At 37.5% G+C, this 22,073-nt stretch overlaps 1 protein-coding gene across 2 annotated transcripts in view; it reads right to left on the reverse strand.

Annotated features, from left to right (window-relative positions):
• Positions 1-22,073, reverse strand: part of COL25A1 (collagen type XXV alpha 1 chain) — a 506,768-nt gene that overhangs the window by 126,304 nt on the left and 358,391 nt on the right. The window contains exons 9-11 of one of the 2 annotated variants that reach the window (XM_025385780.1): positions 6,868-6,939; positions 6,031-6,138; positions 3,344-3,379 (exon numbers count right to left, since the gene is read on the reverse strand). In XM_025385780.1, the coding sequence (XP_025241565.1) occupies positions 3,344-3,379; positions 6,031-6,138; positions 6,868-6,939 (216 nt within the window). Of the gene's footprint in view, positions 1-3,343; positions 3,380-6,030; positions 6,139-6,867; positions 6,940-7,713; positions 7,774-22,073 lie in introns of both variants that reach the window. The other variant, XM_025385781.1, reaches the window with a different exon arrangement.

Here is a 22,073-nt window from a genome sequence, read left to right on the forward strand (position 1 = left end):
ACAACATGCACATGTGTACCTATGGATCAAAGCTGCACGTTGTGCACATGTACCCTAGAACTGAAAGTATAATAAAAATAATAATAAAAGAGAGAGAGAAAAAAGAAAAATTTCCACCTCATGGAAACTGCAGTTATATTTCTAGTATCCTCTTCTCTTTTTGGTATGAGTTAAAATATACAGGTGCTGTTCAAGTTAATAAATCATGATTTCTTTTTAAAAAGATAGATTTTTAGATTGGAGAAATATTCATCTTAAACAAACATAAAAAGTAGAAATTCAGTTTGCTGAGGAGAAGAATTAGAGGATTACACTGATTTGCAGAAAGATTCTGAATAGGATTTCTTTAAACAGCAAAATTCCCTAGCACATTCAAAATATGTTGATTCAAGAAAATCTAATTTATACAAAACTTTACAGGAATACATCTGGTATATAAATCCACACTCACCTGTAATTTACTCTAGAGAGAACAACTGAGTGATAATAATAATAACATACTCATATAGTTCTTCATTATATGTTTTAAAGTGCTTTCCCCTAATTTATTGCATTGTCATTGGCAACCTTTTAAGGCGGTCAGAGAGGGTATTATTATCCTTTCTTCACAAATGAGAAATTGAGAGGTTAAGTGACTTGCCCAAGGTCAGACGGACATTCATTCATTTACTGCTATCAGAATGATGTAGTTTTACTGGGGTAGTCAAGGAAATATGGTTCTTCCTCCTATTTTTTTAAACAAGCTGTGAAAGCCATTAAAACAGAGGTAGATGATCTCACAAATACAATGTTGAATGAAAGAAGCCAGACACAAAAGTGTACATACTGTAGGATTCGATTACTATAAAATTCAAATGTAGGCAAAACTAATGTATAGTGACAGAGTCAGGGTGGAGGTTACCTCTGGGGTGACAACTGGGGGTAAAGAAGGGTTTAAGATAATGTCCTTATTCTTGATCTGGTTTGTATATAGTTTGTTCACTTGGTGAAAATTCACTGGGATATACACTATAATTTGTCACTTTTCTTTATATACATTAAAGAAGTTTTCTCTTTGAAAGGAATCTTACATCTTTAAAAACAGTAATTTTTAAATGCCATTTAGATCACTTAATCTACATATCCTTGAAACATTTGTCATTTCCAGTAGGTTTCTTAAATGCATTTAAAAAATAAGAACATGCACTAAATCATAAGAGTTTAAAGAGTCAAGAAAAGTTTGTAGAAAAAAAAGCCCAGGACTGTTTCACCTGAGAAAGTTTTGATATGAAATGGGAACTGGAGCATGCTAAGATATAATGCAAGTGATTTAGGATCAGGTCAAACATTTGTATTTAACTATGTCAAACTGGAAATGGTAAGCAAATGAGATTATATTGTTATTCACACAGTATATCCTGGAGAGCATATGTAATATGTAAGAGAGAATTCCTTGAGTGGAAGATGATAATTTTAAATAAATATATCCATTTTATTTCAGAATATTGTACATTAGGATGCTGTATTAGCTATCAGGGAAAAAAGCCAATGCCAGCGATAAAAATCTGAGTAGTCTGTGCACACCTGGAGACAAACAAAGGCTCCTGAGAAGCCCACATAGCTTTTGATATACGAATATATGGGAAGAATGTGTTTTCACCATTTTCCAGGACAAAAATTACATGTACTTTCAATTGCTTAAATTAATTTCAAAATTTATATTGTAGTTCTCCCAGAATTCCTCATACTCTATAACTCCATACCACCGAGAGCTAACGCTGCACTTGTATGCAGTTACCACTGATGACAAAGGTTTTAAGTTTTACATATAGACTCTTTTCCGTTCCTTCCACTTTTTTCTTTTTTAAACAAAAACCATTATATCACCAAAAATTATCTGTATTGGCACGGTGGCTCACGCCTGTAATCCCAGCACTTTGGGAGTCCAAGGCAGGTGGATCACAAGGTCAGGAGATCAAGACCATCCTGGCCAACATGGTGAAACCCCATCTCTACTAAAAATACAAAAATTAGCCAGGCGTGCACATGCCTGTAGTCCCAGCTGCTCAGGAAGCTGAGACAGGAGAATCACTTGAATCCCGGACGCGGAGGTTGCAGTGAGCCGAGATCACGCCACCGCACTCGTCTGGGCGACAGAGCAAGACTCCATCTCAAAAAAAAATAAATGTAAAATAAAATTGTTTCTTGATATTACAGGTCAGGAACAGAATTTCCAGGCAGTGGATGAGATCTGGACCCGGGATGCTTTCATTTCACCAGGGATCCTGCAAAGGCAGCTGTACCTACAGCTGACTTCTCAGGAGAGCTGCGAATGCATCTCAAGCCCAAAGAAGCCTTGCTGATTCCTGACTCTATGCGTTAGTTTCACTAGGACCTACCTGTTTTTTAAATATATATATATTTAGAAACAGGGTCTCACTGTGTTACCCAGGCTGGTCTCAAACTCCTGGGCTCAAGTGATCCTCCCCTCCCTGGCCTCCCAAAGTGCTAAGTTTCCAGGTATGAACCCCCGTGCCCAGCCTAACATTATGCAGGATGGACAGTGTCAAGCTGATTGTGGTCACCTGTTGGCAACCCGGCACTCTCTGGGCCCACTCCTTCAGTATCCAGGATGAGTGTGAGCCCTCTTCTGGCATTTGGGTTATTAGAGAATTACCCTGTGCTTCCCAACAGTGTTCACATCGTAACAGATTAGAGAGGCAGTTCAGGAGACAGAGAGGAGGGGACAGGAAGAGGTAGGTTGAAGGAATTCCTAACCAAACATCTTTTCTACCAGCAAAAGATAAACAAATCATGGGGAACTGGGACCTGTGTGTCTATGAGTAAGTCCATGTGGAATCATTTCAGGACCTTTTTTGTTTGTTTGTTTGTTTGTTTTTAAATGACAGAGAACCAAAAGGCACAGCAATTTTTCTCTGGATAGAGATGTTCAACGGTAGAAAAACTCTGAATCACTGTGCAAAGTTTCCTGTGCGAATTCATTTAGTCAGACCTGATCCCTTTGAAAATGGGATTTCCATTTCTATTTAAGCTAATAGGCATGCCCCTAAATTTAATCTCTCTTACAGCAGAGTCACTTAATTAAGTCTCTCCTTTGGCCTGCAGCATCTCTGTCGCTCCCCACACCTGGAATCTCTTTCTTTTTCTCCTGCATCAGCAATGTAGATATGTAGTTTTATGACCCTTAGCATGTAGTAGATAGGCCATATTACTTTTAACTTTTACTAATTTTCACTTTTTTATTATAGTCTGTCATATGACAGATACATTTGTCACACATAATCTTGACCATAGTTTTAAACAACCTGGCTTAGTATAGAAAAAGATAAATTGAGATACTTGCCATCAAGCCTTGTTCTCCTGGTTTTCCTGGTTCACCCTTAAAAAAGAATAGTGATAATTTTAGTAATGCTGTAAGTATTTTTAAAAAACCCTTCAATCATTTTTTTTCTTTGACTGGGGCATGTAAATGTCAAGTATATTTCTTCAGGTTAAATAGAGGAATGTAGCACATTAAAAGAGAGCTAATTTCCCTTCTACAAATAAACTTTACAAATTTAGGGTTTAATAAAATTAGTCTAGATTATCATGTCTTCTTTAGGATGACATAAAGATAAGGACATGGTGTCTTTATGAGAACTCAGAACTTTCATACGTAGGACAGAGAGACAATTGCTCTTAGTACAGGTGTTTAATAAAATGAGCAGAGACTGATGTTAAACTTTGGTCTTCCTGGATTAATGATGGCTGAAGTAACATGTTTTATTAAATTTGATACAGAAAATTACACTATATCATGACATTATCATTTTCTTATATTCAGATTGATATAGAATTATTATATTTTATTGTCATAATGACAGTCATTGGCTAAAAATATTTTTTGTCTTAAAATGTCAATGAATATAGATATTGCTGGTCTTTCAAAATAAGTATTTCACAGTTTATTTTTATAGTCTTCTTCTAGCAAGGTATGATGATACACGCCTGTAATCTCAACTATTTGGGAGGCTGAGGCAAGAGGACTGCTTGAGTCCAGGTCTTTGAGGCTATAGTGTGCTATGATGGCATCTGTGAATAGCCACTGCACTACAGCTTGGGCAACACAGCAAAGACCTCATTGCACACAAAAAAATCTTTTTTTTACTTTGGGAGGCTGAGGTGGGCGGATCACCTGTGGTCAGGAAATCGAGATCATCCTGGCTAATATGGTGAAACCCCGTCTCTACTAAAAATACAAAAAAATTAGCTGGGCGTGGTGGCAGGCACCTGTAGTCCCAGCTACTCAGGAGGCTGAGGCAGGAGAATCACTTGAACCCGGGAGGCAGAGGTTGCAGTGAGCTGAGATCACGCCACTGCACTCCAAACTGGATGACAGAGCGAGACTCTCTCTCAAAAAAAAAAAGAAAAAGAAATCTTTCTCTAGCAGTCATCATAGTACATATAAATAAACTCTGAGACCATATATAGTTCAAGTTATATTTTTGAAAATTTTAAAACAAGTTAATTTGTCCTATGTGTAGAAAGCTCCATTTCTTACTTACATGAATAAACTATATTTGTTTAAAGAATGATATAATTTTGGATTATGTGGTTTGTCATACCTTTAAATTTTTTAAAAGTAATTTATATCTTGAATTTGAGTATAGTATATAATGCTCAATGGTCTGACTAATGTACCATCAAAATGGTTTTAACTACTTTTTGAAGAGACACCCATTGTATTTGTGTGGCAACCAGCAATCAATGGGAGAGCTTTAAATATCCCTAAAGCTGTGGATCTCTCTGCCTTTTGGAATATCATCATGATAAAAAGCAAGACATTAGAAGACAGCTATAGAATTCAACCACTGTCTTTGGAGGTTGAGTGAAAGCAGTCCTAACAACTAGCAAATCATATGTTGAAAGACAATTCCACATTTTATATCAACAAATTCACAGCAGCTTTCAGAAAAGGACATGGGCTTATGAGGCTGTCTCAGAAGTTTTAAAGTATGCTATATTCTTTTAAAGAGTCATTATTTCTAAAAATGCATAAATATATGCATATAAAAATGAAAGAAAATATACCAAAACATTAATGAGTATTGTAATTATTTATTTTTTTGGTTTTATTTTCAAAATTTTCTGCTTTGTGGATAAATATTTTCATTATTATTATGTACCACAAAAATACTATGAAAATAATTTGTTAAATAAATACACTTAATAAATAATTTAATCCAGTAATAAACCTTAATTTCTAGTCCTAAAGTCATAAAATAAATCTAAAATTTTTGACCTTTTCCATGTATTTCTTTTAATTGCTGGGTTGCCTCTGAAACCAAACCATTTATCTTCTGTGTTTTACTACTATATCATTGACACTTGACCAATCTTTGTAGCCAAGTATTGAGATTACTTTTAAATTATTTCTATGAATAAGCCTTACATACAAAAGACAAATGATATTTAAACCATACCCACCGATGTTTTAACCATTCATTTTACGGTTATTAGCAATTTTGGGGGTTCAAGTTATTTATAAGGGAATAACTATTAGAACGTTTTACTTCCTCTACTTTCCATAAATAGTATAGGACTTTATTGGTCTGCTATTGAACCTTTGGAAAATGTTATTAGCCTCCTACTTAGTTTTTCAGACTAATCTCCCATTTAAACCAAAGGCCCCGGTGCACACTATGGCAGTCAGGTTACACCTGGGATTGGGCAACTCCAATCACAGACTTCTTGAGGCTTCCCTCAAAAACAGTTTAGTGGCTGCCTCCAGGTGTCTCTTGTGGTTTGCTTGGATCCCCAGTGGATTAAGTGGCAAAGACGAATGCAGCTGGGAGCGCCCTATGCTGCTTGGGGACTTTCCCATCATCTCACTTCCCTCAACCCACTCCACTCATCATCCCGTTTCCCTCAACCCACTCCACTCACTTGACCCCCTGACCTGATGCCCCTCACCACCCTGCTCCACCCTAGTTCTCAGCCCTTAACACGAAACAAAACGTGTGAGAATAAGTGATCTAAAAAGTGACTCACAGGTACTCCTGGCATTCCACGGGGGCCATCTTTCCCTGTGTCCCCAGGTGGCCCTCTTGGGCCTGGAGGGCCAGGGGGTCCTGGAGGCCCTGCCTGTCCTTGGTCACCCTGTGATGGAGAAAGGAACAGACCAGCAATAACCATGAAAGATAAAGACTCAGGTCTTCTTTTCAGCACCTTAAATTTGCATTATCTGATCCACATTTACACTATGAAAAGAACCAGAACAACCACAAATATAAAGCCTGTAGGCAATTTGCCTCCCAGCAGGGAGCAAATAAATATTCACGCTGGGTGACTGAGTAGATGCTATTAAAATCAAAGCAGCTCAGGAACCAGCACTTCCATTCTCTGAAATAGTGTATATGTTACCACTACAGTCAGAGCTGGTATAAAATGTGTGAATTACTTTATCCATAACACTGCATCAGTTGTATTCACCTCATTTAATAAAATGGCTGCCTTTATAGTTAGACAAATGTGTTTACTTTTTCATACCCTATAAAATTAAGCATATGAGGCTCCCATCATATTGCATAATAATTTATAAATTACCAAAGCTAGAGAGCTTAGAAACTGGATCTGTTAGTAGCTACAATTTAAAATTTTTTAATTAAGAAAAAATTAGATAGGCTTTTAGTATCTTTTTTGGTACTTGTATCTAACATTTCAAACAAATGCAGCTGACTAAACGTAATTTTGTTTGAGGATATTTCCAAATAAATACCCACCCACCGCCCACACCCCACCCATCAGAGATAAACGGTAAAGCAATAGGTATACAGAGCAATAACCGATGTAAAGAAGAAATCAGACTTCAGCAAGAATAAGCACTACCTTAATCAGGCGGCGTTTAATGAGCTGCTGATCAGCAGAGAGAAACCCATGATTGATTTTAGGAAACACCATCTGATCAGTCAGGTGAGGTCAAAGGTTGAAGTTCAGAGATGAGAGAGTTGAAGAATAGACATCAGAAGGCCCCAAGAAAGAAATAAAGATATACACATTAGACTTATAATGATTATTAAACAAAATAGAACTGGCACTTATGTCTAACGTTAGACCCACTGATTCTTCTCGAAAGAAATATCATCCTGAAATGCGATGCTGAGACCAGATCTTCAGTGGTAATGAACATTTTTTGTGCTTCATCATTTCACTGTGGACGTTGGATCTTTTTAATGTAGTTTATTCCCAGAAGCAGGTAAGCAGGTGCACCCCTGCATTCTTCACTCTGAGCAGAAAGTCTAGAGACAAAATGCCAGTTCCATTTCCATCAGACTTGTCAACCAGCATAATGTGACGTGAACTTGACTACCATTTTATTGACACCCGAAGTCCAGAGAGAGTACTTAGGATTATTTAATTGACTGTAAAAATATTACAGAGCATTAGAATGCATACAAATTAAGCCATCAAGGCATGGCATGGTTTTAGATCGCTATGCCCACCTCTCTTCACAGTACCTGTTTGACGTCAATATCCTCCTCTCAAGTATGCTCAGGATATACCCTCTTAATAGACATTTGACCTCAATGATGCAAGTGGGGTCCCAAGTGCCCAGTAACTTGACATATATGATGAGAGGAAGCCAACGGGCTCGGTAAGCCAATTGAATGGTTCCTGCTCACGCTTATGCTGATTGCATTTCTGACTACACAGGCATGAGTAACAACCACAAACCTTCACGGTGAGGATCTGATTACTGTGCAGGGCAGCAACTGTGGGGAAGCCTGGCAGGCCCTATGGACGTAGCACAGCACCAAAACAACACGACATAAAACGTCACACAGACATTTCACTGGGGGACAAACAAAACAAGCACATACCTAGCGCCTCCCTTCCCTGGTTCTAAGTCTTGCCTCGTCTGACACACCATAAACAAAATTAGACACATGAGGCCCCAAAATAAACCTTTTTTTTTTTTTTTTTTCAGATGAAGTCTCACTCTGTTGCTCAGGCTGAAGTGCAGTGGCCTGATCTAGGCTCACTGCAACCTCCACCTCCCGAGTTCAAGCAATTCTCCTGCCTCAGCCTCCCTAGTGCTGGGATCACAGGCGTGCGCCACCACGCCCAGTAAAGTTTTGTATTTTTAGTAGAGACGGGGTTTCACCATGTTGGCCAGACTGGTCTCCAACTCCTGACCTCAAGTGATCCCCCCACCTTGGCCTCCCACAGTGCTGGGATTACAGGCGTGAGCCACCATGTCCAGACTTTTTTTTTTTTCCTTTTTTTTTGAGACGGAGTCTTGCTCTGTCACCTAGGCTGGAGTGCACTGGCACAATCTCAGCTCACTGAAACCTCTGTCCCCAGGGTTCAAGTGATTCTCTGTCTCAGCCTGCCCAGTAGCTGGGATTACAGGCATGTGCCACCATGTCCAGCTAATTTTTGTATTTGTAGTAGAGACTGGGTTTCACCATGTTGGCCAGGCTGGTCTCAAACTCCAGCCCTCAAGTGATCTGACCGCCTCAGCCTCCCAAAGTGCTGGGATTACAGGCATAAACCATCACGCCTAGTCAAACCAATAATTTCCTAAAGCATGGAATGGGGAAACTGAGAGCTCATGGTCATTGAGCCTGGGGCAGGTACAACGGGATCTGTGTCTACACGGTGTAAAGAGTTTGCTACATGGAGCATTTCTGGAATCTTACAAAATTACAACATCTTAATTACAAAATGTTAGTACAAAATGGAGATAACTATAGACACTGTTATGAAAACCACACTGTAATTTCCCTCCATTGACATTCTGTTTACAGCTCAGGATATACAATACATGTATTAATTCTTTTTTGGACAACAACGGGGAACAAAATTTTGCTATCAGATCATACTTATTCCCCAGAATAAACACAGTACACCTCACAAAATACAGTCTTGCCACCCACATATCAAAATTTCTCTCTCCAATCATATGATGAATCTCAGAACTCTCCTGTTTCAGGAATTCACGCAGAGGTGGTGGCTGAAAATCTGTCTCTTATAACATGTGTATTTCATGTCAGGGGGATTTATGGTCACACTCTGCAGTAATCACTTCTGTCACATAACTTTTCCGAAAGAACTTGACAGTTCACACAACCCCTTAATGCAGAAAAGCAGTTTTGAATTCCTTGAGAATACGGAGAGATGTTTTAGAGACTCGTTCTTCAATAACTTGTACTAACTCCTCCTCACAGGCGTTATCAATTGGTTAAGTCTGAGAGAGAAATTTTGCCTTTGTTCTATTTCTTTTGTAAGAACATGTGAAACTAAAGCCTTTTATTCCTTTTTTTTCCAAAACACACACACACACACACACACACACACACACACACACACACACACACANTTTTTTTCCAACACACACACACACACACACACACACACACACACACACACACACACAGAGAACATGTTTACCAGTTTACCATACAAATAAAATAAACAACAACCACAGCAATACATGGCCTGGGCTCTCTCTCTTCCCACCCAAATTTATCTTGCAGATATTTTTAGGAAAGCCCAGGAAATTTCTACATTTTTAGTTTTATTAGTTTTGTGAATATTTCACCCCCCACATCCCTCACATTAGAGATATGTTTTTCATTTTAAGAAAGGCAGAAAAATTAGTTTGTAGTCTGAAGACACTTCTTCAGCTCTAATGTCTTTGATTCTCAGTCTTCAGGACTACAACTTCTCAGGAAGCAAAACAGAGAAAATCTTATCTTTTGCCAAGTCCGTTCTGATAAGGCTATTAAGTGGCTCCGTAGTTTTGAGGTGACCTACGTCCTCTTTTTCTTCTCTCTAAATACAAGTCCTTTAAATATAGATTCTGCATAAATTCAGAAATGCTACAAGTTGGAAAACAGATGTATACAATTTGCTTTTGTTTTACTATGGAATATGAGTTTAAAATGTTATTAGATGGTAATGTGCCAGCATCTTTCCATCTGTGACTCATTAGCCCTATATTACACAGTCAGAATTTTATATATAAAGCTCATATTTATGTAACAAAGAACAAAAACAGATACAAACAAGAAGTCTATGAGGGATCAGAATCTTGATTAGTGGCGATAAATCATAATGTCACTTGAAACAGGATTATCTAACAAAATAATTTTAAATTAAAAACCTTTTAGCAGCACACATGGTAGGCCTTACAAATATTTTGAAATTTGAATGCATAAATAAGTCACTTCTTGTACTCATGTCTGAGCATGACCAGCTTTCTATTTGATCATATTTTCAAAATGCTCACACACACACACACACACAGTCTCAAGTTGTATAACTCCTTAGTTTGGGTTCCAATTTTAATGAGATCTAAAGAGAGAGGTGGATAGGCAATTCTCACCTCAGAAAGATCTTTTTCCTCAAACAGAATAATCTCTATTTGAGGAAGCTGATTTATAATCCTTAATCATCTTGACTGTGAAAATGCTACCAATTAGGTGTTTAGAGCTACATTTTAAAGATTTCATTAGCATGCCAGGCAAAATAATTTTTCAGGAGTTTACGTGTAGCAAAGTAAAAAGGGGACATGTGGACGGATTCTCTTAAATGCTAACAAAAATCCCATGATTTGGGCTGCAATGTCCTAGGACCCTGTGCGTTTCAAACTGGGGTAAAAGTAACCCTGAGAGTATATGTGGGTGTCCTATAGAGTGTTTCAAAGCAATAACAAATATGGTCCATCCTCCTAAAAAAGTCTATTCAATTAATGGCAAATACATTTAAACATTATTATGTAAAGCAAACATTGATATATTATAGGGTTATAGCATTCAAAATTGGACACGTTTTAAAAATTTTCACCATTTGATGGTGGTAAAAAAAATCCCATTTCACAGGGGCTGCCTCCAGATCCTAGGTAGACACTGACTCTGCTTCTTGTGTGAGTTCTTCGGAGGGTTGGTTTCTAAAGTACAGGTGTTGACACCTATCCTCAGTACAGGTGTTGATACCTTATGGCTTTGTGTGGCCACACCTGCTAGGCTTCTCTAGCCGCTCATACAGAGGATACAATTTTTATTAACTATACCATTTTTTCCCACAGTATCATTAGTCATATCCTTTCTAAACAAATAAAATGGACATACTTTACTTGGTTTTGCATCTCAGAAAGTTTGCCTGGTACACAGATGGTTTGAGTGGGTGTGGAAAAACAAATGTGTCTCCAGAAAAATATGGAGAAAAAAATCCAGGAATATTGAATATTGAATACTGAATATTGAAATAATTTTTGTTATTGTTGTTATTTTTTGAGATGGGGTCTGACTCTGTCGCCCAGACTTGAGTGTAGTGGTGCGATCTCGGCTCACTGCAACCTCTGCCTCCCGGGTTCAAGCAATTCTCCTGCCTCAGCGCCCCCAGTAGCTGGGACTACAGGCAGGCACCACCATGCCCAGCTATTTTTTTGTATTTTTAGAGATGGGGTTTCACCATGTTGGCCAGGCTGGTCTCGAACTCCTGACCTCAAGTGATCTGCCCACCTCAGCCTCCCAAAGTGCTGGGATTACAGGTGTGAGCCACTGTACCCGGCCTGACATAATTTGTACACATTTTCACCCCCAGATACTTTGAATTATTAAGAAATCAGATGAATAAGAGCTGTAAAACTACCATATATAACTCATTTTTTTTCCCTCCTGAGAGCATAAAGCCTCAGACAGCTTCATGAATCTTCATGACATTCTGTGAAGTAGGCAACCATCTCACAACCAGTATTTTGACATCATGACAGGAAAGGCTATATCTCCCCCTTCATTACCAACTAGAAGAAACAATGCAAGCCTACCCCAAAGGGATATTGAACAAATAAATAATTCATAAGAAATGCTTCTAACTACTTAGAGGCCATACATTCAAGGTGTTACTATCATTTTTATTGTGTACTCAGTAATAATGAGTATTATAAGATTATAAATAGTGACAAAATTTTGTGCTTTCTCAAACGTATTCAGTAAGGCAATGATAGAGCCAGAAATTCAATCCAGGTCTTCTGGTTCTAAACTTTGTCATTATGCAATTTATGTGGTTATAATTTTCTTCTACCTGCTTTACAGTTCAAATATTAGAAAGCTTAAAAATTGACTAACATTCAACAATATTTAGAAAGCGTCTGTTGAGCACCTTCTGTGCAACATTCACTATGCCACACTCTGGGGATTGAATGGTGAGCAAGATCCCATGCTCACAGGGTTTACCATCTAGTGGAGAAATAGAAATAAGCTGGCAGTTGTCACACAGAGTGACAAGTATTATGGTGGAGAAGTGGGGGGGCTACAAAGAAAATAAAATGTGCACTAGACACATGTTTCAGGAGCCATGGAAGACCTCCCAAGCCAGGTGAAGTAGAGGCTGGAGGTTGGTACAGGAAGAGTAAAACTAAAGATAGACCATTTAGGAAGGTATTACAATAGTCTAGCTGTGAGATTGTGTCTTAGAACTAGAGGAAGGACAAATCAGTTGTTTGAATTGTTATTAAGGAAGTCGAATTTGTAGGACTTGTAACTTGGCTGAGAATATAAGGGTAAATGAGGAGCAGAGAATGGTCCTAGGTCTCTAGCTTGGACAATGGAAGGATAGTAGAGGGAACACAAGGAAAAGGCTTTCTGGGGTAGGCAGGTAGTTATGAATGATGAATTCAGCTACAGGTTTGCTGAATTTGAGATGTCTATGGACAGCCAAGGGGCAGCAGTTGGACATGCATATAGAACAGAAGAAAGGTGAGAAATGACTGGGCACGGTGACTCATGCCTATAATCCCAGCACTTTGGGAGGCTGAGGCGGGCAGATCATGAGGAGTTCGAGACCAGCCTGGCCAACATGGTGAAACCCCGTCTCTACTAAAAATACAAAAATTAGCTGGGCATGGTGGCAGGTGTCTGTAATCTCAGCTACTCGGGAGGCTGAGACAGGAGAATCATTTGAACCCAGGAGGCAGAGGTTGTAGTGAGCCGAGATCACGTCATTGCACTCCAGCCTGGGCAACAACAGCGAAACTCCGTCTCAAAAAAAATAAAATAAAATAAAATAAAAAATTAAATAAATAAAAAAGAAAGAAAGACAGGTGAGAATTATGAGCCATAGGGATATGCGAAGTCACCTCGGGAGGTTGTAGAGAGGGCAGTCCTAGGAAAGAACCCTTCAAAAGACTTAGGTTTAAGGGATGAGCAGAGGAAGAGGCAACCACAAAGAAGATGAATTGGAGTGGCTATAGAAGCAGGAGGAATGGTAATTCTCCTCACAAAAGTTCTAGTCAGGCAAATGACTCAAAATGATAGATGCACATACTTTACTTTGCTGTTTATTGCATCATCAATAATGCTGCCTAAATCACATAAATGACTCATAATAAGAACAGGTTAACAATGGTCAGTGTCACTGACAATGGCTGATCATTGATCAGCACAAGGGAGTGTACCTGAGGTTGTAGGGCTATGGATGAAAAGATAATTATTTTACTTACAAAGAGTCAAAGGGTCCCAATAGCAAGTCATATTAAATAAAAAATATGCATTATGCTGAGAAATGAAATCTCCAAGTTTCTCCATAATGTAAATACTATCATGATTCTGTTTGCCCAAAATACATCATGCATTACAACACGACCATTACAGTGGGCATGTGTGCAGCATAAATAGAGATAAATACTCCTCAAAGTTGATAAAATAATTTCTAGCTAAGAGAGACCAGATGGGGAAACACTATAATAGGATACAAAAATATTTAGGTAAAAGAATTGCTTCGGTTTAGCAGAAACTGTTAGAAGGCTAAATTAAGAAAGAAAAGAATTTAAGAGAAGGAAATCTGCAACTAGATCATTCCATATTGCAGTAGATGGTATAATTTATCTGTCTGAAAAGAAAAATCAACTATATAAAGCTAAACAGCTAAAGGAATTTTTGAACAATCATGCAGTATAAGAATTGGAGCCTGTGGAAATCAGAAGTTATAACTGATGGTAAAAGATTGCCTCATGGTAGTATTAATTATGGGAAGAATTAGCCTTCTGTAGTTGAATATAATATTTTCAACTGGCTCAAAAAATTACTATTTTTCTATTTTATTGATACTCTAAATTCTATTCTACTACATTTTCTCATAAATTTTAACCCTAGTCACTCCAGGAATTATCTTTTTTTGTCTATAAATGGTAAGTGTAAGTTTTACAAGTTATTTGAATATAATATTTTCAACTGGTTCAAGAAGTTACTATTTTTTTATAGATACTCTAAATTCCACTCTACTATGTTTTATCATAAATATTAACCCTAGCCAGTCCAGGAATTATCTTTTTATACGTCGATGATAAGCGTAATTTTACAAGTCATTTGGAAGAAAAACAAAACAATGCAATCTCTGTATTGACAAATGTCATTAAATACTGTAGCTACTAAAATGCTAAGTAAGTGAAGACAGCCTGCAAAAGACCTATGAATAAGAAGACAGCAGATAAACTTCAACACTGGCAAGTGCAAAGTATTAAGAAAAGTGCCTAAACTACTCATATAGTGCTGAAGGCTCTACTTGTTGTATATAATCTATTAGGGGATTCCAGGGCTTGTTGTAAAGTGTTCCCTAATGACATACAGCTAAGAAAGGCCAATAGAAGATGAGACCCCATGAAAAGAGGTAGAATTCCTGAAGAAGGTTTTTCCTGGTCTGAGTGAACCAGAGAAGTATAGACACAGGATACAGGGAAGAAAAATAAAGCAGCCTTGAAGTCTGGGAAGATGTACAAAAATAAAACTGTATTGATTTTATTTATATATACTCTGCTAGAACTGGATCAGAGCTATTCTCTACAAATAAACATCAAGAGAGCAGTCCGGTCTTAGGGTTTCTTAATAATAATTAAAATAATAAATAATGACAATGGTGATGATGGTATTAATAGTGGTTAAGGCTTATATGATACTTCCTTTGTGTGAGGTATTCTTCTAAGAGTTTTATAAATATTAACTTTTTTAATCCTCACACCAACTACTTGACAGATGAGGAATTTGAGACACGAAGAGGTGAGGGGTCTCGCCCACCCATCTGTAAGTGGCAGAGCCACGAGTCACCCCCTGGCCACCTGCTCCAGTGTCAACCATCTTAACCAGCATATTTTCCATAAATTTTTCTTTTTTTTAATTTTTTTGAGACTGAGTCTTACTCTGTCGCCCAGGCTGGAGTGCAGTGGCACAATCTCGGCTCATTACAATCTCGGCTCATTGCAATCTCCGCCTCCTGGGTCCAAGTGATTCTCCTGCCTCAGCCTCCCAAGTAGGTGGGACTACAGGCATGCAGCACCACACGCCCAGCTAATTTTTTTTGCATTTTTAGTAGAGAAGGGTTTTACCATGTTGACCAGGATGGTCTCAATCTCTCGACCACGTGATCCGCCCACCTTGGCCTCCCAAAGTGCTGGGATTACAGGCATGAGCCACCGTGTCCAGCCCCATATCTTCCATAAATTTTTCATAGTCTCTGAATTTCATTTTCACTTATTCATTTATTCAATAAGAATTTAACACAATTGCACAATGACCAAGGCAATATTTGGACATTGGGATTAGAGCGGTAAACAAGATAGACCTTATACCAGGCCTTATGGAGCTTAGAATGTATGAAGGCAGGTAGATATGAAACAAGCAACTTCAAACGTGGCTGGGATCTCTTTTGCTAACATTTATCCATGCCCTTTTTCTCTTGTATTTTTTCATTTCCTCCCCACTCCTTCATCAAGCTCTTAGATGACCCTTTGCTTAGGGCCTCAGAGGAGGCATAAGGAGGCAGAGTGCAAGACGTAACTTGTCTACCAACATTTCTAGAAATGAAAAATACCTAGAAAGACACTCCCCCAAACTAGAAGTGAGGAAAGAGATCTGTAGTCTCCGAGAGCACAGAGGGACCTAAGCTCTGCTTCCCAGCAGCACTTCCAGGAAAGCAACACCACAAAGAAATGGCCATGTGGCATGTCAGATAGACATGTGTGAGCAGGCTTGCAAAGGATTCCCCTGCCTGAAGTACCGCACAGAAGTAGCAGAAAGATTCCCATGCCCTATAGGTGCAGTCGTGACACACTAGGAGACCCTTGTGGCTAGCCACTCTCAAAAGGCAACGATACTTTTCCTTCCTGATACTTCCGCCTAGATGAACACTGGAAAAAAATAGAAAATATATTTTCCTTTTCTAAAGACATACTGAATCAACACTTGGTATATAGAGATTAGGTTCTATTTTAGGAACTCTCCCTGGAGATGTAGACTCTGTTCTTCAATTTGGGCAAGGTCAAGATAAGGGCAATGGCAAAGGGTTGTAAGGATTCCTGTGGGAGGTCAGATTGATGAGAACAAGAGGGATGAACTAAAACATGCATTCCTTCATGTGACAAAGTTCTCTGGAATACATGCTATACGCCAAGTACAGTGAAAGAAGCTGCAGGGGTTCAAATCTAATGGGGGAGAGGGAATTGTCATATGAATGTCAATCCACATGGAAAATGTGTTAAATTAGTGCTCTGGTTAGAGGAGCAGGCAGTACTTAAGCTTATTCTGTCTGAGGACTGGAGTAAGACTCCCATAAAGGTAGAAATTAAGACATGTGAAGATGATTAGGATCCTGGTATTGCAGTGAAGTGTGGACTGGAGGCCTCTGGAGGAAGGTATTCCAGTCAGTAGCACAGTGAACAAAGGAGAAGGTACACTCAGGAAATTCTGATAAGGTGAGTTTGGCTGTGGTGAAGCACACACATTTTAGATAAATGCCTGGAAAAATTAATAGGGAACAGATGTGGGAGGTCTTAAAAGAAGCTTCAAGAGTGAAGTAGTGGAAAGCCATGAAGGTTTTTATACAACGAAGGTGCCACGCCATGTGAGTACGAGGAAGACAATTCTGACACAGTTAGAGAACAGATTAAAAACCCAGATATGGTTCATGATCCTTCATCTGCAGTTCCAAAATCCAAAGTCCCTGAAGATAAATATTTTTTCTTTTTTAAATTTTTTTTCTCCTTCCTACCTCTCTCTCTCTCTCTCTCTGTCTCTCTGATGGTGTCTCACTCTGTTGCAGAGGCTGGAGTACGGTGATGCAATCTCAGCTCACTGCAAACTCTGCCTCCCAGGTTCAAGTGATTCTCCTGCCTCAGCCTCCTGAATAGCTGGCACTACAGGCACCCACCACCATGCCCAGCTAATTTTTGTATTTTTAGTAAAGATGGGATTTCACAATGTTGGCCAGGCTGGTCTCAAACTCCTGATCTCAGGTGATCCACACACCTTGGCTTCTTAAAGTGTTGGGATTACAGGCGTGAGCTACCGCGCCCAGCCAAAATATTTTTTCTTAAGTTTTAAAGTTTTTCCTGTTTTCAGGAAACTTATGTGATGGAAAAAACTTACTTGAACAGATGTAAGGCTATTTATGGTCATTAATAATCCTTCTAAGTGTGAATATGCATATGTTTCACTGTAGAATTTGATGGTTTGATTACAGGGTGTCTCAGGCCCCTAAGGGTTTCAGACAATATGCACAGCATGAACTAAATTAACTGTCTAATTCCTAAAAACCCTAAGTTCTGAAACACACTTAACTAACAAGAGTTTTAAGAAGGGATTGTGAGCCTAGTTCAAAATTAATGACAAAGAGCTCTTTAGCAGAACTGAAGATTATAGAAAGAGTGATAAGTTTTGAATTTAAGGAAATGAATGTGGGTTTGAACAATAAAATGTATTAATTATAGACAAGTCTAAAAAATGCCCTGTCTCAATATATGGCAATTTGCATTACATATTATAATTTATACCAGTTTGTAGTAATTAAAAATAAATCTACTTTTATGATTTCAGTGTTATATATTAATGAGAACTAGTATGATCAATTGTCTGGTATACATCTTTTAATTAATTGCTTTAATGAATAAATAAGGACATTTATAATTAGCACCTGTTTTTCAAATAAGCAAAAAATAACCGTGAAAATTTTGTCCTTTTATGAAATGAAAAAAAATTCTCCAGCAGTCCTGTTTAGAACGTCAATTTGATTGTCAAACACTGCATAAAAATCTCCTTAAACCTCCCTGTGAAAACAAAAATGGTGCAAAAGCAGGCTTGAATTCAGCCCTATCTGAATTTCATGCAATATGCCTTTGAAATACAAATTTTGAATTATGGAGCTCAGATTATATAGTTTTTTAATTCTCCAAAACTCTTCCAAGATGGTGCAGTATAAAAATAGCATGCAATACAATAATATTTTGGAACTACATTTCTATAAAACCTAGGCTGCTCTTCAGTTGAGGTTGCCAGGTCAAGGACTCATCTCAACTTGAGTATATCCCATCCATTTTCTGAAAGGAAACAGTCTACATCTGGGAGAGGAGGCACAGCATGGATCAGGAAAGAAGATCAGTAGCTGACAGGGCACCTGACACTAAAGGGAAAACAGGCATTTCTCCAGTAGTCTGTGAGAAAACCTCAACTTTTTTTTTTGGATGTTTCATGCTGGGAGAGAAAGCCTAAGTGTCCTGCCATTCTCTGGATACTCTATTTAGTACTCTCATTTAATAAGTATTTGCTAAACATCCTTGTTTGATACTAGATTGAGTTGACTCTAAAATTCCTTGGGCATGCACCCTCAATGTAGCCTCTTTTCTACTCATGGAAGAAGTAGATGGCTATAATGGATGGAAAATCATCCTGTACTTCCTTGTATACCTCTGAAGTTCAACATCCACCCTAAATAAAGTTTAGCCCACAGTAAATGCCTGACAGCCCTCTGGGATAACTGAACTCTTCAAAAAGATAATGGAGTGCTTGGAACAGTAGAGCAGAGAGTAACGTTACTTGCAGTGGTACTCTTCTAGGTACCTTTCTCTACTAGTTCATCTGGTCCTGTTCTCCAACATCCTCCTTTAGTTCAAATCCTAATTTTGTAGTGTTTTCTCAGGGTCTGCTCAATTATACAACAGTAAAATAGAGTCTGTTGCTTGAGGGCATCCCTGAACTCTGCATGTTTCCCAAAGAGGCTAAAATATTTATTGCAATTTAGGACATGTTTGAACATCCTGTAATTATTTTTGTATTTGATGTCACTTGTACATATGGAGTAAATTCAAATGACTATAAGAATTGGCAGATAATGTAAATAAAGAAGCAGGTTGAAGACAAAAGGAAGTGGGGAGACTTCGCTGAATAGAAGAGTGAAGCTGGGGCTGAACGGAAACAATAACTAATCCCTTGATTTTTGCCACAGATGAAAGCAGACCTAGTGTGGCTACATCTTCACCTGCTTCATGAGAAACCAGAAATGAAAGTCTTTTTTTAAGAAAAAAATAAATGCTTCAGATTTTAATGTTTGCTAACAATTGAAATTTTGTTTACACATTTTATATTCCAAATGAAAATACATTTGATAGTAGGATTTGTCTCACAGATCACCAGTTACAGATCTCTGATTTACTGTTTTTGAATGGTGAAATACAAACAAAACAACTGTAGGACTTTGCCTCATAGCACACTTAGCCCAACAACTTTATTTTGTTGCATTAGCATTTGAAGAAAGGGTTACTGGTTCTTATTGTATCAATTACACATTGTAATTCACAGCACTGATTCTTAAATCATGGAAATGTCAAAATACGATTGTTATACACTATCTCTAGCAGGAATAAGAACAGAACAAGGTATAATTCCTTTTTGAAAAGGACGTACCTACATCCCATAGTGATTAATTCATCTGGGAGGAGTCCCATGATTTGCCGTTAATGAAAGAGGCTGTTGTAATCTACATGAGAATTATGGTTTCTCTGGGATTGTCAAACCCAAATTTCCTGACTTCTATGAAATTAAATCTAAAGTTTAGAATGACATAAATATTGAAAAATCATAAAATAAACTTTCTACTTTTTGGTTTTAATTTCCTAGTGGTTGATAATGTTATTTAATGAAATGCAGTACATTTTTCATATTAAGTAGTGTATCACATGCCATCATGTTTATTCAATTCTTAAAAGTGATATTTATTTGCACATATAATTTACTTGAAATAGCTACACTGATAATATTCATATTTAACCTCAAAACTCTTTTATACTTCCAAATTTCAAGTACTTTTATGCTTCCAAATTTAGATAATAATAAGGCAGACAAAAATGTCAAGAGTAAAGATTAGATTGTCTTTGTTACTGAAAATGAGGGCTCAAAATATGCCTTAGGTACAATTTTGAATAGGAACAATTCTTTCTTTATTTAAATGTACTTAATATTCCATTTATCAAAGAAAATTGTCCATATATAATAGAAAAAAGATTTTCTCTTTTTATGGTTACATGAATTAATTCAAAGTGTAACGTGGTCTTTCAACTTAGTAAATTTTAAATGATATATATGCATTATTTGCTATTAAATAAAAGAGAGAAAAAGGGAATGACAATGCTCTCGGTTTGAATGCATAACTAATCCAGACCAAGGAAAAAACTTTCTCTGATGTTTTAAAATATCTAAAAGCAATAGCCCAATTTACAAAATACAGACGTATGTTATAAATCTTTTTTTTTTTAAATGGGTCTTCAATTTCAGTACCCACAGGAACAAAGTTTATGTTTTAAAAACCAGGTGGCATCTGGGATACCCAGATAAGTGACCAGTTCTACCACCTCATTAGCTACAAGTTTTATGACTCACATATGTGGTTAAAAAAATTACAAGATGTATGTCTGTCATGTCATTATTGAAATTGAATTGCTTATTTTCACATAAGGGAATGTCAATCATTCTCCTTGGGTGATATGGGATTTTAGCAAGTAAGAAACATGAAAGAGAGGAAGAAGAAGTTACTATTTTATAGCTCTGGGATGAAGCTTCGTAGCATTATAAAGAGTTGAGATTAAGCTTCATAAACTTTAACTGTGAAATTGTCCATGTTTCCTGACTTGCGAAATGTTGGGGAAGTTAATGTTGGAAAAGTGGCACGAAACAAATTTGACTAAGAAAAAAAAAGATTTTTCAAGGGAAACGCGAGTCAACTTTTGTACAAGGCATAATTATTCAATCTGTGAATTACTAAGGGCCTAATAATTCACAAATTGCAGAGTGGACTTCCCCTCCCCTCTCCTATTCTTTGTAGGATTTCCTTCTTTATGAATATCTTAATTACAAATAAGGAAGGAAATAAAAAAGGAAGTGAAAGTCAATCCAAGGATTAACACAGAAGAGTAGCATGGAACATTATGATCTGTGTCAGGAGCACTTAGGCTCCATAAAGACTGGGAGGAATTTCTAAGGGCAACAAAAAGAGCATATTCTGTTAGATTGAGACAGAGAAGCATAATAAAATAATAGATCTATTTTTTTCAGTCAACTGAGAATAAAATGTGAATAGTTGATACAAGAAAGCAATAGCAACCAGTTCGTATTTAGCTTCTAATTCTCTGTCAAACAGAAAAAAATATAGTTGTTTGAATTAAACATTGCCACAAATACTGGTGTATTAAATGCCAAGGAAAGTGAAGAGATTACTAACGAAAACTTTGCAAATATAAATGTGTTTTAGCCCGAATAAATAGCTTTCAAAATACTGAGCATTTGCCAAAAACATTACTCAACCATTCACATCACTTTTTCGGGAACTGTGAAAAGTGCAAGAAGCAATAGAAAAGAGAAAAAGGTAGCTCTGTGAAGTATAGACAGATTGCTAAAATTTATAATGACCTAAGTAAAGATGAGAATATATTATTAAAAGGATTGTTGGTGAAAATTTATAACAGAATACTAACTTTATTTCCTTTTTAAAAAAGGGTTATTAGTAGGTAGATACACATATGTAACTGGATTTCAGCAAGTGGTATGCCAAGGTTTCCTGTATTATCCTTAGATTCTATATGGAGAAATCTGAACTGAAAATCAATGAAAAGAATGGATTTATAACTGGTTGAACAATCTACACAGATAATAATGCTTAACCAGTCACACAGTTCAGGACCTCCGGACTGATTCATTCAATATACATTTTTTTGTTTTGTTTTTTTGAGACAGAATTTTGCTCTTTTCTCCCAGGCTGCAGTGCAATGGTGC

The sequence above is a fragment of the Theropithecus gelada genome, chromosome 5 (assembly GCF_003255815.1).
Source record: "Theropithecus gelada isolate Dixy chromosome 5, Tgel_1.0, whole genome shotgun sequence".
NCBI classification, from domain to species: Eukaryota; Metazoa; Chordata; class Mammalia; order Primates; family Cercopithecidae; genus Theropithecus; species Theropithecus gelada.